At 45.3% G+C, this 18,744-nt stretch overlaps 1 protein-coding gene across 15 annotated transcripts in view; it reads right to left on the bottom strand.

Annotated features, from left to right (window-relative positions):
• The window catches only part of TACC2 (transforming acidic coiled-coil containing protein 2), a 217,279-nt gene that overhangs the window by 174,499 nt on the left and 24,036 nt on the right, over window positions 1-18,744 (bottom strand). For 12 of the 15 annotated variants that reach the window (XM_084772662.1, XM_084772668.1, XM_084772669.1 and 9 more), the window contains exons 2-3: window positions 17,023-17,100; window positions 4,522-4,578 (exon numbers count right to left, since the gene is read on the bottom strand). In XM_084772662.1, coding sequence (XP_084628788.1) covers window positions 4,522-4,578; window positions 17,023-17,055 — 90 coding nt within the window. In that variant the 5' untranslated portion in view covers window positions 17,056-17,100. The remainder of the gene's footprint in view (window positions 1-4,521; window positions 4,579-17,022; window positions 17,101-18,744) is intronic. The other 3 variants (XM_084772666.1, XM_084772663.1, XM_084772656.1) reach the window with 1 other exon arrangement.

Raw genomic sequence — 18,744 nt, forward strand, 5'->3', positions numbered from 1 at the left:
GGAAGTGGTATATTTGGACGTGAATGGTCTGTGGTTTTTTGGAGATGAGGGTGGGGGTGCTTATTTGAGACCAGGTTTCTCTGTGTAGCCTTGGCTGTCCTGAACTCACTTAGTAAAGCAGGCTGGCTTCAAACTCACAAAGATCCACTTGCCTCTGACTCCCTGAGCGCTGGGATTAAAGGTGTGTACCACCATGCCCGGCTCTGTGCTCATTTTTCTATGTTAGAGACAGGATCTCTTTATGTAGCCCTGGCTTGCCTAGAACTCACAGAGGTCCATCTGCCTCTGCCTCTTGAGTGCTGGGGTTGAGTGCATATACCACCATGCTCAACTCGCTTTTACCACACGGTGGGAACAGTTGCCTTGTGATCTCTGCCATGTTGCCATGCTTCGTCACGCTCCTGAACAGCATTGGTGACTGACGCAGCCCAGGAGCCCAGATCTGATGCCTAGAATAGCACTTGGCATGGGAGAGGCAACCTAGATGCTTGTTGATTATATGGTCCACAGCTTATACCCATCCATTCTGGTGGCTACTCCTGCGAAAGCTCTCGCTTTTGTGCCGTTTCCTACAGTGCCTCTGAACAACCCCCCCCTTTCCAGTTTCCCCTTCTTAGCACTAAGGCTAACTGACTGTGGGATGCCTGCTGTGTCAATAGGCATCGCCGGAAAACCACAGGTGTTTCTAAAGTCACCCTCCCTCCACTTCCACATGACAGCCCAGCTGCCCAGTTGCTTCTTCAGATCGCCTCTAACTGTCACTGCTTGAGTAAACAAGCAGCCACTCTTGGCCGCCAAGGAACACTTCACAGCCCTCAGTAAATCTTAAAGCAATCTTTTAACAGTGGCAGCAGCTCCCCAGTCCCTCCAGTCTTAAAAGTATCCTCTGTCAAGAGTGAAGCATTTACCATTAAAAAAAATAATAAATAAATGCTCTCACCGCTCTTACCTTCTACCTGTGCTCCATCTCTCTAGACCAAGCCAACACGGATTGAAGCACGCTTACTCAGCATGGCTAAATCATACCCAGAGTGTTCGCCTACACCGTCCACTCCTTGCATGAGCTTCTGGGGAGCAGAATAAGTGCAGGTGGACTCTGGGAAGCAGATCAAAGGTCACCCCCATGGTACTAAGAGTCAGATTTCAGAAATAACTGCCAGGCTGGCCAAATATGGGAGCGGAACACATGTCCGTGCTCCAGGCAGAGGACTGCCCGTCTGTCAAGCAACAGCACCTGCTCGCACCAGTTCTGACCATCCCGAGTTCTTCCCCATAAGGGGATCACAGGAGAGAAGAGACTCCCCAACACAGGTTGAGAGGATACCCCAGCATGAGGCAGTGGGCACTTCAGTTAGGTCAAAAAAAAAAAAAAAAAGGAGAGGCCCTTAGGGTAAGATCTTAGCTCATCAGATCTGAGTGCTTTCTAATGAATCTGTAGGATGTCCCGGGATCTGGGGACAGGGAACAGGGCTGAGTCCTTGCTCTTCCCTGAATGGATGGAGAACATAAGGGTTGGAGTTCAGAGAGAGGGAAGGGAGAGGGGAGGGAGGGGTAAGGGAGGGAGGAGGGAAGAATGGAGGAAGGGAGAGAACAAGAGGGATGGAGAGAGGGACGGAGGGAGAGGGAGGGAGAGAGAGAGACCGAGAGAGACAGAGACAGAGAGACAGAGAGACAGAGAGGCAGAGGCAGAGAGACAGACAGAGAGAGAGACAGAGAGAAAGAGAGAAAGAGACAGAGACAGACAGAGAGAGAGAAAGAGAGAGACAGAGAGAAAGAGAGGCAGAGAGACAGAGACAGAGACAGAGAGAGAGACAGAGACAGAGAGAGAGAGAGACAGAGAGAAAACCACCAGTGGCCAGTAAGAGCCCCAATTCCCAGCAGACATAGATGAAAGGTACCAGGTGAGGTGGCAGCTGTTGTGGAAGCTGGTAGAGCATCCACGTAAGAGAGTGCTTACTGCATTAGCTGAAAGTTTTCAGTATGTCTGAAATACTCTAAACATTTCCTTTTAAACAGACATAAAGCTAGGTATGGTGCTAGATGCTTTTAATCTCAGCAATTGGAAGGCAGAGGCAAATGGATCTCTGTGAGTTCAGAGGCAGACTGTTCTACCAAGGAAGTGAGCTCCAGGGCAGCCTAAGGTACTTTAGTGAGAGCCTGTCTCAAACTAGATAAAGAAATAAACAGTCACAAGGTTTGGCCCATAAATGCCCCACCACAAAGCAGGGGAGGGGCCTCTGAAGCCTCCCACCTTCCTGAGACTCTCTGGACATTTGAGGAGGAAGGAAGAAACATTTTCTTCAGGGCTGTAGGCACAGGTAACCTGGTTTACGGCCCTGTCAGTAACTCTAAGCAAACTCCGAGGGCCACAAAAGGAAAAGGACATGAAAACAGAAGAGGGCTAGATAGAGAGAGAAAGGGAATCAGTAGCAGTAGGAGGTGGAAAACAGGGCGATGAAAGGTAAATATAAAAATACTACATATATGTATGTATGTATGTATGTATGTATGTATGTATATGAAAGATAATCAAAGCCATTATTATATGTAATTAATATATATCAATAAAACTTTTTACAAAGACATTTCTTTTTTAGAAAAGGGTTTATTTTTTAACTTTTACTTATATGTATGTGTGCATGTCACATACATGCAGGTACACAAGGAGACCAGAAGAGGGTGCTGGGTCCCCTGAAGCCAGAGGTACAGTCCATTGGTGAGCCACCTGATGTAGGTACTGAGAACTGAACTCTGACCATCTGCAAAAGCAGTCAGTGCTCTTAACCACTGAGCCATCTCTCCAGCCCCAGTGAGAACTTTCAGAGTCTGTCCTTCTGGCTCGACTACACTACAATTACAGTACGTGACTGTTACCTATAGTCACAGAGCTGCTTATCCTGGATCCCTGGGACCTAGCACTTCTGGATCACCCTAGTCCCACTCTCCTCAGGCTCGTCCATCTCTGTAGCCCCTGGTCAGGTCCTGATTTCTGAGATAACTTCCTTACTGAGTCATGTGAATGAGATCTCATGGCATTTTTGTGTGCCTGGCTGAAAACCGTCAAGTTCTCTTCATCCGTTCACTTGCTGGCTTGTTTACTCACTTGTCTGGCTCCCCAACTGCGTGCAAGCTCTATGAGGCTAGGGTTCACCTTTGCGGGGTGGGGGGTGGGGGGTCCCCACAGATGATCACTGAACAGGAAACCTGGGCCTAAGTCTTGGACTCTACGATGGATCACTTTGCAGTGTCCTAAGCCAGAAGGCCAAACTGCTCCTGTCAAGGCCGAGGCGCCCTCAGGTGCTGAGACCTGAGGCTGCTAGGGAGACCTGAGGCTGCCGGGATGGCCTGCTGTCCTGAGTCTGTCGCAGATTTATGGAAGTGGGCAAATGCCTTGACCTTCTGAGCACACACACAAGACTGAAAAACAATTGAGATGAAAATATGAACTCCAGGCTTTCTTCCAGTTCTGAGCCTTAGATAAGTGCCATATTAGGCAAGCTGTGCTGGTTGGTGACCTGGATTGTCCCCATTAACTTCCTCTTTGACCTTGGGCCAGTCCTTAAGGATAGAAGAAGTCAGATAAGAAACCACTGGCCCGGGCATTTTTTTTTTTCAATTTGCTGGAGGCCAGAGTTAGAGTTCTCATACCTCTGCTCATTTGAAAGGCCAAGCTGATTAACTACAGAGCCCCCTTTTCTGTAAAATGTGAGTGATCCCCCCTACCCCCCCACCCCCCACCCCCAAAGCTGCTCACTCAGGGGACTCTGAAGAAGCCAGAGGATAGGACGCGTGCAACCAGGCCTCGCCACGCTCCACCTGGGCGGCTGTGTTACCACACAACCTCAGAACGGCCAGGTTATGTGAGACACACCCACCTGGCAGCCACCTTCAGGGTGGAGTGGCTCTTAAAAGCAAAGCACACACCAGCCTCATGGCAGAAGCCCCTGCACAGGCAGGATCAGCATTGTGGAACAGGCCTCCCCCTTGGCCACACCCAGAGACACTCACCCTGACAACCTCTCCAGATAGCTCCCCTTCCTTTCAACTGCAAACATATCAAGTTGACGCTATGAGCACAGCCAGCCAGCTGCACTACTGGTTGTGAATTGACTCTTTCTAATGACAAATCAGTTTTGCCTACTGGCATGGGAGGTAGGGCCACCACACCATTTCCCAGCCTCTAGGACAAAGGAAATCAAAGCAGAAGCCTTTGGAAGGATTAGTGCTGGCTCCCAGCACCTGCATTCTGATCTGGTGACGACACAGGCCTTATTCAGCATCTCACAGCCCATCAAGCAAGCCAGATCTCAGAGAGCCACGTTCAACATGCTATTTCTAAAATCCTAAGCCCATGTTGCTGATTTCTAGTGTGTTTTGCTACTTAATAGGGATGGATAGGAGTAGGCATGGGGGGAGGGGAGAGGGGAGGGCGAAGCTAAATATTCCAGTGCCCATACGCTATAGCCACCTACATGTAAACAGCCGAAAGGCTAGCCATGCAAAGCACACACACACCTGTACCTGTGGAGGGCCAGGGTTTGGAGGCCACAGGATGGTGTTGTGTGAGCCAGTGTCCTCCTGTTGAAAGCAAAGGATCTTCCTGTTAGGACACGATGTGAGGAAAAAGCATCTTCCAGGACCTTTAATTTCAACTCCTGCCCAGTGTGGCCCTGCCCTGCTCCATAGCTACTGTCTTTGTTAAGGTTACTATTGCTGTGATAAAATAGTGACCAAAAAGCGACTTGGAGAGAAAAGGGTTTATCGCATCTTACAGTGTGTAATCTGTCATCTAAAGAAGTCAGGACAGGAACTCAGGACAGGAACTGAGAGAGGCCATGAAGGAGTGTTGCTTACGGGCTTGCTCCCTGGTGCCTTGCTCAGCCTGCTTTCTTATAGTACCTAGGACCACCCGCTAAGGGTGGTACCACCTACTGTGGCCTACATCCTCCCTAATCAATCAAAAAGAAAATGTCCCCCAGCCTTGCTCACAGGGCAGTCTGGAGGGGGGTGTTTTCTCAATTGAGGCTCCCTCTTTCAAAAGGACCCTAGCTTGTCTCAAACTGACATGAAACCAGCCAGCACAGGTCCCCAGGGGAAGTCAGAAAACAGAGGGAGAAAAATCTGGAGAATGAGGATGTGTGAGGCAACCAGGGCCAAAAATCAACAGACTTTTCTCTCACCCTTTGCCCTGGTGACAGAGTTGATCCTTAATCTAGGGGCAGAGTAATCACAAAAGCTTACGTCTTTTAAGAGCTCGCTTTTAAGCGGAATATAGAGGAACCATCTGACGAAGTGTTTCTTCCTAGATAAAGTATCTAGAGAGAAATGGGAACTTGGGCAGGACAGGAGTGTGGGAGCTTTACATAGAAACTAGTTTTTTGGGTTTTTTTTGTTTTGTTTTGTTTTGTTTTTTTAAGCAATGATGCAGGTATGAAACAAAACGGTCCTGAAGTGTCAAGGGCGAAAGTGGTTGGACCAGAGGATGAGGTGGGTCTATACTCCCTTTGTTCTTTGAGAAATTGCTCCAAGCAATGGTGACAGGCTGTCACTGAGCCCTACAAGGTGGATACAAAACTTGGGGTGGACTGTTTCACATGTAGACACAATATCTGTCGCCAGAGTGGACACATGACACACTCAGAATGGGTCTACTCTTTACAGGGAGCAAGTCAGGCTGGACCACTAGCTGGGAGCAATGTGGGCACCTATCTGCTGTTGGCTGACTTTGGGTTTTGGATGGCAGGAGAGCTCATGTGACCTAGCAAGAAAAATGCACAGGATATGCCTTTTAAAAAAAAATTTTTTTTTGACTCACCTCTAGCCTGAATGTGCCTTCTGAAATGAATGCACCTCTGAAATCTTAGAACTGAGAGAAACAGACCAAGACTCAGAGGGGAGAGCTCCTGCATTATGTGCTGGAGCTCTGGACTTAGCCAACACTGCAACCAGAACCATGGGCTTTTCAATTCTGTATGCCTACACTCCTTCCCTGCTTATGATCACCAGAAAGGTGGTGTCTGTATTAGGATTCTGTTTCAGTCTGCCTACCTGTGATGTCATCGCCTACCTGCCATGGGGGCGTGGCCCTGCCCAGGGCTATATAAAAGGATAGACCTACCTAACCTTTCTCTCTCTTACCACTTTACCCCCTTTCTCTCTTCCTTTGTCTCTGTCTTTGTCCCCCCCTCTCTCTTTCTCTCTGGGGTATCCCTCCCCCTTTCCTTCTCTCCCTGTGCTCATTTAATAAATCTCATGTAATATAATCTAATATCTGGCACTTGATATCTTCTTATCATTTTCTTATGTCTCTTAGAATACCCTAAAGGCCTAAAAAGACTTTCACAGGGATAAGTAGCCAGGGCACCAATTAGCTAATCAATCAATCATAGGATGTTGTATTGGGTGGGTAAGGTGACAGTGGATAGAGTCGGGGTGACCTTCAGATTTTGGGTTTGGATGGCAGGAGAGGTCATGTTACCTAGCAAGAAAAGTGCACAGGATGCAAGGCAGGATGATGGGAGAAGCTGAGTTAGGTTTGAGGAAGTCAAGAGGCTGTGGTCATACCAGTAGAGGTATCTAAAAGATGTAGAAAGATAAGTCCAGGGTCCCATCTCCAGGAGGAGGGGCCTTACTTTATTATTATTATTATTATTATTATTATTATTATTATTATTATTATTATTATTATTTATTATGTATACAATGTTCTGTCTGCATGTGTGCCTCCCCACCAGAAGAGGGCACCAGATCTCATTATAGATGGTTGTGAGCCACCATGTGGTTGCTGGGAATTGAACTCAGGACCTCTGGAAGAGCAGCCAGTGCTCTTAACCTCTGAGCCATCTCTCCAGCCCGGGTCCTTACTTTTTAACCAGCAAAGTCCTGAAGCATTAAAATAGACTGTGAGGATACAGTGAGATGGCCAAAGAGCAAGATAGCATTAGCCTCTGGGGGATGCATTTTGGACCATGGATAGCAAGAGCCTGGCAAAAGTCCTTGTCCTATGACCCAGAAGCTCCATCTCTGTGGTGTCTGTGCTTGGTATCTCATTGTGGACAGCATGGTTTGTGAGAACAAGGGGGAGGAAAATGTAAGCTATCCTAAACTGCCAACATTTAGGCTGAAGTTCAGCTTGAGCAAGGCGGGTGTTGGTTTGAATGAGAACGGCCCCCACAGGTCCATGTTTGAACACGTGGTCTGTGATTCGAGAAACTGTTTGGGAAAGATTAGGAGGCGTGACCTTGTTGGAGCATGTGTGCCACTGGAGGTGGGCTTTTAAGTTCCAAACATGCCATTCCTAGTCTCTGTGTCTGTGTCTATGTCTCTGTCTCTGTTTATCTGTCTGTCTGTCTGTCTGTCTCTTTCTCTCTCTCTGTCTCTCTCTGTCTCTCTGTCTCTGTCTCTGTCTCTCTCTCTGCCTTGTGGATGTGTCTCAAGATGTGAGCTCTCAGCTACTGCTCCAGTGCTATGCCGGCTCCTTATGCCACACCCCACTATGATGGTCATGGACTCTAACCCTCTGAAACCATAATCTCAAAGAAGCCCTTTCTTCTATAAGTCACCTTGACCATGGTGTTTTGTCACAGCAGGTGTGCTCAGCATCCCTAGGGTTTTGCTAAAGCAAATATTCCTCTAGTCCATGTCCTCAACCCTGACATGGTTAGTGGCTTGTATTAGATAACTCTTTTGTAGACGGCTTTATTTTGTAGAATATTTTGTAGAATTCTGACTTATGCCAACTACAGACCAGTAACACCTTTTCATCACTGTGGTGAAAACGCTGTGGTGTCTTACCCAATGGAAGACAACATGGCCCCTGGGTCAGAACTATTCCTCCATCCTTTTTGTAGCTAGCAGTGGGGCCTTAGAGTTTATATAGACCTGTAAGACCTCACGGAAAGGATGCTAGCTGGTTAATGAGGAGAAATAGGGGCCAAAGTATGTCTAGTGCCCCTCAAGGGCTCTCAACTGCTGGCCATGTCTTCATCCACTCAAGCTCATGATGGAATGTTCCTGTAAGAGGCAAGTCCCAGGAGGATGACCTGAGCCAACCCCAGCCAGTGGGCATATTTATTGGCTCAGAGTATTTAAAAATAATTGAAATTAGTTGTTAACATGTTTTTATTGTTTTGAGGAGGCTTTTGTTGTTGTTTATTTGTTTTGTTTTTTAGATGGAGCCTTTCCACCATGTAGACCAGGCTGACCCTTGAACTCTGAGGAGATCCACTTGCTTTTGCTTCCTATTAGAGGTGTGTACCACCACGCCCAGCTATGACCATGGTTTTTAAATGTGAGGCTAGTTATACTCAGATACCAAAACCAGACCCTTCCTGGTGTACTTGAACACAAAACAATATATTAGTAAACACAACAAAACATTATAACATGGTGTCAAAATAATTATACACATAAGATTTATTCCAAGTGTGCAAGGAATGAAATACTGTGATTGTGTCAGTTGATGCAGAGAAATCTCTAGCAAGATCCAATTGAATGGTTTGAAAACATCATAAATTTGGACAGCTGCACGCCTGTAATCCTAGCACTCGGGAGGCAGAGGCAGGCAGATCTCTGAATTTGAGGCCAGCCTGGTCTAAAGAGTGAGTTCCGGGACAGCTAGGGACTCAAAAAACAAAAGCAGGCGGGGAGAGATGGCTCAGAGGTTAAGAACACTATTGGCTCTTCCAAAGTCCTGAGTTCAGTTCCCAGCAACCACATGGTGGCTCACAACCATCTATAATGAGATCCAGTGCCTTCCTGTGGCAGGCAGACGCACATGCGGGCAGAATACTGTATAAATAATAAATAAATCTTAAAAAAAAAAAAAAGAACAAGAAAAGCAAAAGCAAACAAAAAAAAAATCATACTAGATTAGATGCCTCAATTTGAGAAAGGGTGCTTATTTAAAAAACAAATCTCACCGGGTGGTGGTGGGCACACACCTTTAATCCCAGCACTTGGGAGGCAGAGACACGTGGATCTTTGTGAGCTGGAGGCCAGCCTGGGTCTACAAAGTGAGTCCAGGACAGTAAAGGCTACACAGAGAAACCCTGTCTCGAAAAAACAAAAAACAAAAACAAAAACACACCAACAAAAACCAAAAAAACAAATCTATAGTTAATATCTTCCTCAACACTAAAAAACTCAATGTTCTCCCCTTGAGATTAGGGATAAGGACAAGAGATTCATTATTTTTACAATGGGAGTCCTTGGCACCATAAAAAGGGAAAATAGAAAAAGAAAAATAAACTAAGATTATTTAAAAGGGTATGGGGGGAGTAAAACAATCTATGTTTACAAACATGATTTCATAGAAAATCTCAAAGAAGCAATGAAAACAGCAAAGACAAAAACCATTGAAAGTAATAGCTGAGTTAACCATAGACTACACATCACATGAAAACCAACTTTTGATATAAACGTGTGGACAGTGAGATGATTTTCTGCTATTTATAGTCATTCTAAAGAAAAATGTAGTACTTAGGCAGAAATTTGACAACCCATAGGGCAGGATCTGTTTGCTAAGGATTATCAAATGAATAAAAGAAAAAGCTGACTAAATGAAAACACGCCATGGGCTCATGGGATAGGAAACTCAACATAGCAAAGATGACCGTTTTTTCCTACTTGAGCTGCTCTTTAATTCTTACCAAGACCCTAGGAACTTTGTTGTAGACATAGGTTTGTTCTAGCACTTATATGGACAAATCATCAATTCTAGAACAACTGAGAACACATTCTATTTTAAAAGAATGAAGTGTTGAGACTCAGTCTATTTGACTTCAACATTTCCCACATAACTATGGGAATAGAGAGAGGAATCACAGCTTCTGACTGCCTATTGTACCCTGTAGAAGCTCACTGAGAAGCCACAGTGGCACACACCTGTAATCTCACCACTCAGGAGGTAGACTTAGGATCTGGTTAATGTTGGTATGATGTTTTTATTCATTTGCAAGGTTTTATTATTATATATACAGTGCTCTGCCTGGATGTACACCTGCAGGCCAGAAGAGGGCATCAGATCTTACTATAGATGGTTGTGAACCACCATATGGTTGCTGGGAATTGAACTCAGGACCTTTGGAAGAGCAGCCAGTGCTCTTAATCTTTGAGCCATCTCTCCAGCCCCTCATTTGCAAGGTTTTTTTTTTTTTCGGTTTTTCGAGACAGGGTTTCTCTGTGTAGCCTTGACTGTCCTGGACTCACTTTGTAGTCCAGGCTGGCCTCGAACTCACAGCAATCAACCTGCCTCTGCCTCTCGAGTGCTGGGATTAAAGGCATGCGCCACTACTCCCGGCTGCAAGGTTTTTAAAAATAAATTTTATTTAAAAATTTAAAATCCAGCCAGGCAGTGGTGGCACATGCCTTTAATCCCAGCACTTGGGAGGCAGAGGAAGGCAGATGGCTGTGAGTTCAAGGCCAGCCTGATCTACTAAGAGAGTCCAGGACAGTCAAGGCTACACAGAGAAATCCTATCTCAAAAAACAAAACCAAACAAAATTTTAAATCCAGCCAGGCGTGGTGGCGCACGCCTTTAATCCTAGCACTCAGTAGGCAGAGGCAGGAAGATGGCTGTGAGTTCCAGGCCAGCCTGGTCTACAAAGTGAGTTCAGGACAGCCAAGGCTACAGAGAGAGACCCTCCCTCAAAAAACAAAACACATCCAATTAAAAAGACAGTCAATGTTATAGGACAGAGAACCTAGGTTAGACCTACACAAGTATACCTAACTGATTTTTGACAAAGATGCAAAATCCATTAAGTGGAATAAAAACAGTTTCTTTTCAACAAATAAAGCTTGGGTCATGGACTTTCATGACCAAAACAATAAATATCAAAATAGCTATTGCTGTTAGTTTAATGATATGGCCTAATAAATGTTTATTATTATAGGCTATAATTATTATGACAGTATTATTTAGCCCGCTTTCTCAAACAACAAAGATACAGACACCTGCTATATTATAGAATAAGCCTTATTTTATCTGGGGTTGGGCAGACTTTAACTCCCCAAACTACCTTCCAGTATCACTAGAAAGGGGCAATTTTTGGATATTGGCCTGGTGCTATATATTCTGATGCTAATTACTGGCTCCCAAGATTTAGATGCTGCCCTGAACCTGGCCTCCCTCATTGGCTGAATAGATGGCCTACACCTGGGCAAGGCAGATGGAAGGGCTGAGCGAAGGCTCATGGGCTTTGAGGAGAGAAGAATCTTGGGAAGGAGAAGCAGACAGAGCAGGAGGAGGAAGGAGGAGGAGAATCATGTCAGTGGGATCGGAACCAGCCATGTGGGCCTAGAGGAGGAACCCTGAAGTTCCACATACAAGAAGTGGCCCAGATCCATAACCTTAGCAACTTGAGATTATGGATGGGCTTTTGTTCATTAAGAACTATGGCTATATGGGCTGGAGAGGTGGCTCAGAGGTTAAGAGCACTGTCTGCTCTTCCAGAGGTCCAGAGTTCAAGTCCCAGCAACCACATGATGGCTCACAACCATCTACAATGTGGTCTGATGCCCTCTTCTGGCCTGCAGGTGTACATGCAGGCAGAATACTGTACACATAATAAATGAATCTTTTAAAAAAAGAAATTCTTGGAACAGATGGCATGGCCCCTTTCTTCTTCTGCCTTGCCCAGGTGTGTAGGCCTTTTATTCAACCAACTGGGGAGGCAAGGTTCAGGGTTGCAACTAGATCTTGGGAGCCAGTAATTAGCATCAAAATACATAGCATCAGACCAACCACCAACAAATAACAAACATAAACCAGAAGTCAGAAGAAAGTATTTGTAAAAGAGATATCTAAAGAAGGACTGCCATTCAAAATACATTTAAAATGAACCCTTAAAATTCAGTAATAAGATACTGAGCATGGTGGGGGCATGCCTTTAATCCCAGCACTCAGAGAGTTTGAGGCCAGCCTGATCTACATAGCCAAGTCCCAGACCAGCCAAAGCTACATAGTGAGACCCTGTGTCAGAAAGCAAAGCCAAAAGTCAACAAGCTTATTAAACATGTGCCCAAGACTTTGAAAGCTCACTAAGGGAGACAGACAGCGGCAAACAGCACAGGACAGGATGCTCCTCATGGTACACCATCAGGGAAGAGGCAGCAGTGAGACGCCACTATGTACTTATGAGATCTAGACCACTGCCAGTACCCAACGCCGCCGCTGGGGAGGACAGGAACCCACCGGAAGTACCATTTGTCAGCAGTGGGACTGTGAAACGGACTAACAGTCTGAGCAGGTAGCTGGCCAAGTTCTTATAAAACTAGATATCCCTTTATCATGGGATAGAGCAACCATGCTCCTTCATATCTACCCAAAGCAGGTACAGCGTATGTCCACTTAAGATGGATGTTCACTGTAAGTCTGTGCAACACTTGGGAGCATCTGGGATGGTCCTGGGCAGAGAAGTAAACTGTATCTAGTACATAGGATATATTATTCAGTACTGGGAGGAAAAAAAAAAAGAGCTATCAAGTTCATGAAAAGAAACAGTAATTTTAGATAGAGTTTGCTAAATCAAAGAAGTTAATCCCAAAAGACTACACAAGATACAATTCTAATTATATGACATTGTGGAAAAGATACAACTTTTACAACAATACACAGGTTTGTGGTTGGACCAACAAGATGGTTCCTGAGAGAAAGATACCTGTCCTGTAAGCCTGGTAACCCAGACTCTATCCTCAGAACCCATGTAAGAGTGAAAGGAGCTTATCCCATAAAGATGTCCTCTGCATACACATACATGCTGTGACATTTGTACCTACACAGACACACACTGATGATAAAATTAAAAAAAAAATTTTTTTTGAAGTTGCCAGGGCCTGAAGGATGGGGAAAGATCAAGCATAGAGGATTTCAGGAACATGCTACTATTGTGCAAAGTGCATGTGGTTACATATGTCAAAGTCCACAGACTGTACACCATAAAGAATGAATCTTCACATAATGTACGGGCAGAGGGTGAAAAGATGTGTCAGTATGAGTTTGCCAGTTCTAATAAGTGTACCACTCTGGTGGGGGAAGCGGTGATGAGGATGGCTATGGAAACAAAACTAGCCTAAAGGAAGAAAGGAAAAGTCAGGTATAGTGGCGCACACCTGTAATTCTAGCACTAGGGAAGTGGAGACAGGAAGATCAAGAGTTCAAGGCTATTCTCAGCAACAGAGGCCCCTGAGTACATAAGACCCCAGTGTGTGTGTGTGTGTGTGTGTGTGTGTGTGTGTGTGTTAGAGAGAGAAACATAGGGTGGGAAGACAGGGACAGAGAGAAAGAGGAAAAAAGGAAAAACGAATGAACCTCAAACCTAAACCTTGTACCTTATGGAAGTACCTTAATGCATGGATAATGGGCTTAAATATAAAATGTTAAACTTTAAAGATTTCAGGAAAATAGAAAAAAAGAAAAAAAGAAAAGAAAAGAAAAGAAAAAGAAAGGAAGAAAGAAAAGAAAATCTCCAGGATATAGAGCTAGGCAGAGTACTTAGGCTTAACAGCAGAAGAAAAATAGATACACTGTTCCTAAAATTCAAATACTGTTTTATATAAGACCTTATAGAGGATGGAAAGAAAAATAAGCTACAGAACAAGAAAACTTCAACAAATCACAGTTTGGCTTCTAGACTATGTAAAGAACTCTCAAAGCCCAATACTCAAGTAATAATGTTTGTAAAATGAGCAAAAGATATTTCACCAAAGAGATTAGTGGTCCATAATTCATGGGAGAAACACTCCTAGACCCTGCCGGCTGCCCGAAAGGTGGGTAGAAATGATGGGTGACGCTGAGCCTGCACAGATTCTGCTCTCTGCTGTATACATTGACCTAGGATGAAGTTTGCTCACAACGTAGTCAGGTAAGAGAACAACAGTAATAAACAATTAAAACAACACATTATAATAAATGCTATAACTGGTTTCTTTTGGGTCCTTTTGTTGTTGTTTTTGTTGTTTTGTTTTTTGAGACAGGGTTATTCTGTATAGTCCTGTTTGTTTTGCCCCGGAGCTCTCTCTGGAAGCCAGGGTGGCCTTGGATTTGCAGAGATCCACCTGCTTCTGCCTCTCGAGTGCTGGGATTAAAGCTGTGCATCACAACCACCCTGCTCATGACTGGTTTCTTTTTCTCCTTCAAATATCTTTTTTAAAATGTGTGTGTGGAAAAAAAAGAAAAGAAAAGAAAAAAAAAGTGTGTGTGTGTGTGTGTGTGTGTGTGTGTGTGTGTGTGTGTGTGTGTTTCTGTCTGTGAATGTGGGTGTAGATGCCAAAAGAGGCCAGAAAAGTGCACTGGGATATCCTGGAGATTGAGTTACAAGGAGGCTGCAAACCACCACCTGAATCAGGTACCAGGTACTAAGCTCTCATCCTCTGTAAGAGCATCAACCTCTCTTAACCTCTCTCCAAGGCTCAAGCATCTTATTGTATCCTGTGGATCTTCTGTATGATGGTGTAAGGTGACCGTGTCTATAGGATGGTTGGAGAGAGGTGCATGGTGGGCACTGTGATATAGCATCGGGCAGCTGTGAAAGGGTAGCTTGAAAACAAGTGTGTAGTACGGTTGGTCTGAAACCTGAGACTGCCACTAAGTGACTAAAGGATGGTGGCCTGTGCAGCACGCATAACTTCCCTAGTGACCAGTTCCCACCAGCACAAGACAGTTCTAGGGATGCTTCTCAGACTCAGGGAAACAGATCATTCATCATGTACTGGTGGGAAGGTAAGAAGGCGTGGTGACTGGGAAACAGTGACTGGGCAAATCTTTATGTAACTAAACCTGCCATCATTATATGAGCCAGAAATTGAACACTTAGGTGCTTATCTCAGAGAAGTAAAAATGAACACACACACACACACACACACACCTCTGCTGAAAAAAGCCAGTTCTAAAATATTGCTCACTGTCTGGCCCTGTTTCTATAATATTCTTGAAATGATAAAACTGTAGAATATTATCAGTTGCCAGGGTTCTGGGTGGTAGTCAGGAGAGAAGTGGGCGTGGCTAGAAAGGGCAGCAAGAACAATCTATCTGGCTGTGGAAAGGCACCGCCATTGTGGCCATCTGGATAGCTGGACTGTAAAACTGTAGACTAATTTTGCAAGATGTCACCCTTAAAGCTCTCTGTATTTTGTAAAACTATAGATAAATTTACCATTATCTTAAATTAAAAAGTTATAAAAATTTAAAAGCCAGCAAGATGATATGTGCTGCCAAGCTTGATGATCCGGGTTTGGTCTCCAGGACCAACATGGTAGAGGGAGAGAACTGATTCCCAGAAGTTGTCCTTGGGCCTCTACATAAACACACAGATACAACCATAGACACATACACACACACACACACACACACACACACACACACACACACACAATAACTAAAATGTATGTTTTTTAAAAAACATCCAAAACTTTTTTTAAAATATGGATTTCTGATTTTTTTTTTTTTTGAACAAATAGGAAAATCCTGCTGTGCTGGGCCCACTTTTGCCCCTGACCACTATCAGCTGGAGTTGGGGGGGCGGTCACCTCCATTAGGCCAGACCCACCTGTTTGCCACCGTCCTTACCTCTCCCTACCGTGTCATACCCACAGCTATTGCTTCTTGCCTGTCCCCTAAAATTCCTGGAGCTTGTCACTTTTTTTCTTTTCACGTTGGTTATTTCCCTGCCTGAGAAAGGACTGTTGGGAAGAAGGAAGGGAGAAAGCAAGCCTTGTATATAATTTTGTGCCTACGTGTGTACAAATGGGTGTGGGCACATGTGTGCCTGAGGAATGACATTAAGGATTGAGTGCACTGTATACACATGCGCCCACACCCATGACCACTATCAGCTGGAGTTGGTCTTTGAGACAGGGTCTCTCACTGAAACTCAAAGTTTTCCATTAGCCCCGGCTGGCTGGCCAGTAAAGCCCCAGGGAGCCTACCGTCTCCACCTCCCCAGTGTTGGGATTGAAAGTACATGCCAATGAGCTCAGCTTTATATACGAATCAGGTCCACATGCTTGGGTGGCACCCATTCCATCAATTGAAGTATGCTCCAGCCCAGGCTGCTGCTTTTTGTTTGTTTGTTTTTGGGGTTTTTTTTGTTTGTTTGTTTGTTTGTTTTTTGGTTTTTCGAGACAGGATCTCTCTGTGTAGCCTTGGCTGTCCTGGACTCACTTTGTAGACCAGGCTGGCCTCGAACTCACAGTGATCCACCTGCCTCTGCCTCCCGAGTGCTGGGACTAAAGGCATGCGTCACCACGCCCAGCTCGGTTTTGGTTTTTCAAGACAGGGTTTTTCTGTGTCACTCTGGCTATCCTGGACTTGCTTTGGAGATCAGGCTGGCCTGAAACAAAGAGATTTGCTTGCCTCTGCCTCCCCGAGTGTTGGAATTACAGGCATGCGCCACCACATTGGGCCCCAGCTGCTTTTTAAAATCCAACTTCTTCAATCAAAATGGCCCATATCGTTAATCCACTGTGTGAGACGATGGGAAAGTGTTTCTGTCTTTGTTCACTAGGGCTCTAAGCTAATATCCTCAGACTTGAAATGGATAATGGCAAAATTTGGGAATGCGTTATTAACCCAGACTTACACAATAAAACACTTAAAAGCCCACTCTTCAACTGTGGAAACCTCGTCCGAGTCAAAAACAACTATTCTCATCAAGTCAGCTCTGTATTCACACATTTGCAAATCATTCTAATCTCTGCCGAACTCATGGAAGTAGCAGAGCAGACACAATCTGGAGAAGATGTGCTTAATTTTCATGGTATCAATTTTAAAAGCACAGGGGGAAAAAAAGGAGTCTTCATTGACTTGTAAAAACTGGGCTAGCCGGAGCACCAAAGGAATTCTGAAAATGCAATGAAGAAATGGCCCCCGCAGGTACAAGCACACCGCATGGGGCCAGGTGGAGACTGTGCCTTCGCTCGCCTCTCACTGGACGGAGGCGAGATGTAGGGGGGACAGTGTAGTCATGCCAGCAAAGAGAGCTGTGCAGCAGGAGGTGGGAGAGACAAGCTTCCTGAACCCACCTGGTGGTCCGAGGTGCTGTTCTCGTTGCCCATGGTGACTCAGGGTGCCCAGCGTCCCTCAGAATGTTGTCAGAGTGACTGGAAAAAAAAAAACGAAAGGGAATAAACATCTGGAAAGTGGGAAGGCAGCTGAGGTTTCCTCTTCAGCTCATCTCTACAAGCTCAGAGCCAGGCGGATGGCAAGTGTTTATCTCTTCAGCCACATCATGGAAAAATCACTTTGGAAGGCTTTTTTTCTTTTGCAACCACGCCACCGAGACTTCTTTCCCAATACGGGCGGGCGGCTGGTGTTTTCACTCCCCGCCCAGGGTTGGCTGCAGTTTCTGAAAGGCAAGTTTGTTCCTGAGTCTGAGTTAGCGCCAGCGTGCACACATATGCACACACACACACAAATGAGTGACAAAAAGCTGCCCCCCCCCATCCCCACCCCGTCCCAAATGCCAAGAACCCTGGGGAACACTGCTCCCAGGAGGATTTTCTGTTTCCAATTGTAGTCGGTTTGGAAACTCCCAGCGGCTGGCTGCGGCTGCTTTCTCGCTGTTGGTGACAGCACAGCCTGCTGTCAAACATTAGGAGGCGTGAAATCTACTTCTCGCCAACGTGGTTTTTGCCGTTCTTCCCTCTGAACACTTGTCTTGTCGATGTATCTGCACTTCTGTGTGTGTTTTTATGAAAGCCGAGCAGGCTCCTTGCTGAGGGAAATAGGGATTTCAGAGCCAGGCTAGGACTAAATACTCATATGCAGCTGCCGAAGACAAATAGAACGCACTGTGGGGACGTTCAGCGACAGTTTTAACGATCCTCACAACTAAAATGTACCCTACACGGCTATCAGAGAGGCAGCGTCCCTTGTCTGACACCAACCACTAGACTTCGGGCACCAAGCTGGCACCCTCACTTTTTTCTTCACGGAGAAACCAAAGCACAGAAACTTTGAAAAATCAGCCCACTCTTCAAAGCTGGTGCCTTAGAAAACACCAGCCTCATGCAGCAGGGAGAACCAGAGTCCAGGCCCCAAAACCTATGTAAAAATTCAGGTAGGTTTGCAGGCATCTGTAATCCCAGCATTCATACAGCAAATTGGGGGGGGGGGGGTTGGACAGAGGCAGAAGAATGGCAGGAAGGTTGCAGGCCAGCTAGCCTGGAGTAGGTAGCCCAGAAACCAGAGTCCTTGTTAGCTTTGACATGTAGTAGGCGGTGGAAAGGATTCTTGGAAGGTGTCCTCTGACCTCTGTAAAGTAAGCTATAGCAGGAATATGACTTCAGGCATGTGCACGTGCATGCACACACACAAAAATAAAAACTAACTTTAAATACGAACCTTACAGTTAGCCGATTGGCTTGCTTAGTCACTCAACCAACCTTGATGGAGTAACTATAGTACACGCTATTGATCAATGAAATATAAGTATCGTAAGCAGGCCCAATGAAAATGTCTCTGGGGATTGGGGGTGTGGCCCAGTGAGGGAGCCCTTGCCTAGAATACACAAGGCATGCGCTCAATCCCTAGTAGTGATAAGATAAATACCTCAAAACTGACGAAACGGCAAGAATGTCACCCTCGGGCTCAAGTCTCTTGTTCCTAACTTTTAAAGTAAGAGAACACCAGCCATCAATAATTTCAGATAACTTGCTTTACTATCCACCATATATATATATATATATATATATATATATATATATATATATCATGCTAAGTTGTAGAATGAGAAAAAAAAGTGA

Source organism: Acomys minous, assembly GCF_964271855.1.
Source record: "Acomys minous genome assembly, chromosome: 2".
NCBI classification, from domain to species: domain Eukaryota; kingdom Metazoa; phylum Chordata; class Mammalia; order Rodentia; family Muridae; genus Acomys; species Acomys minous.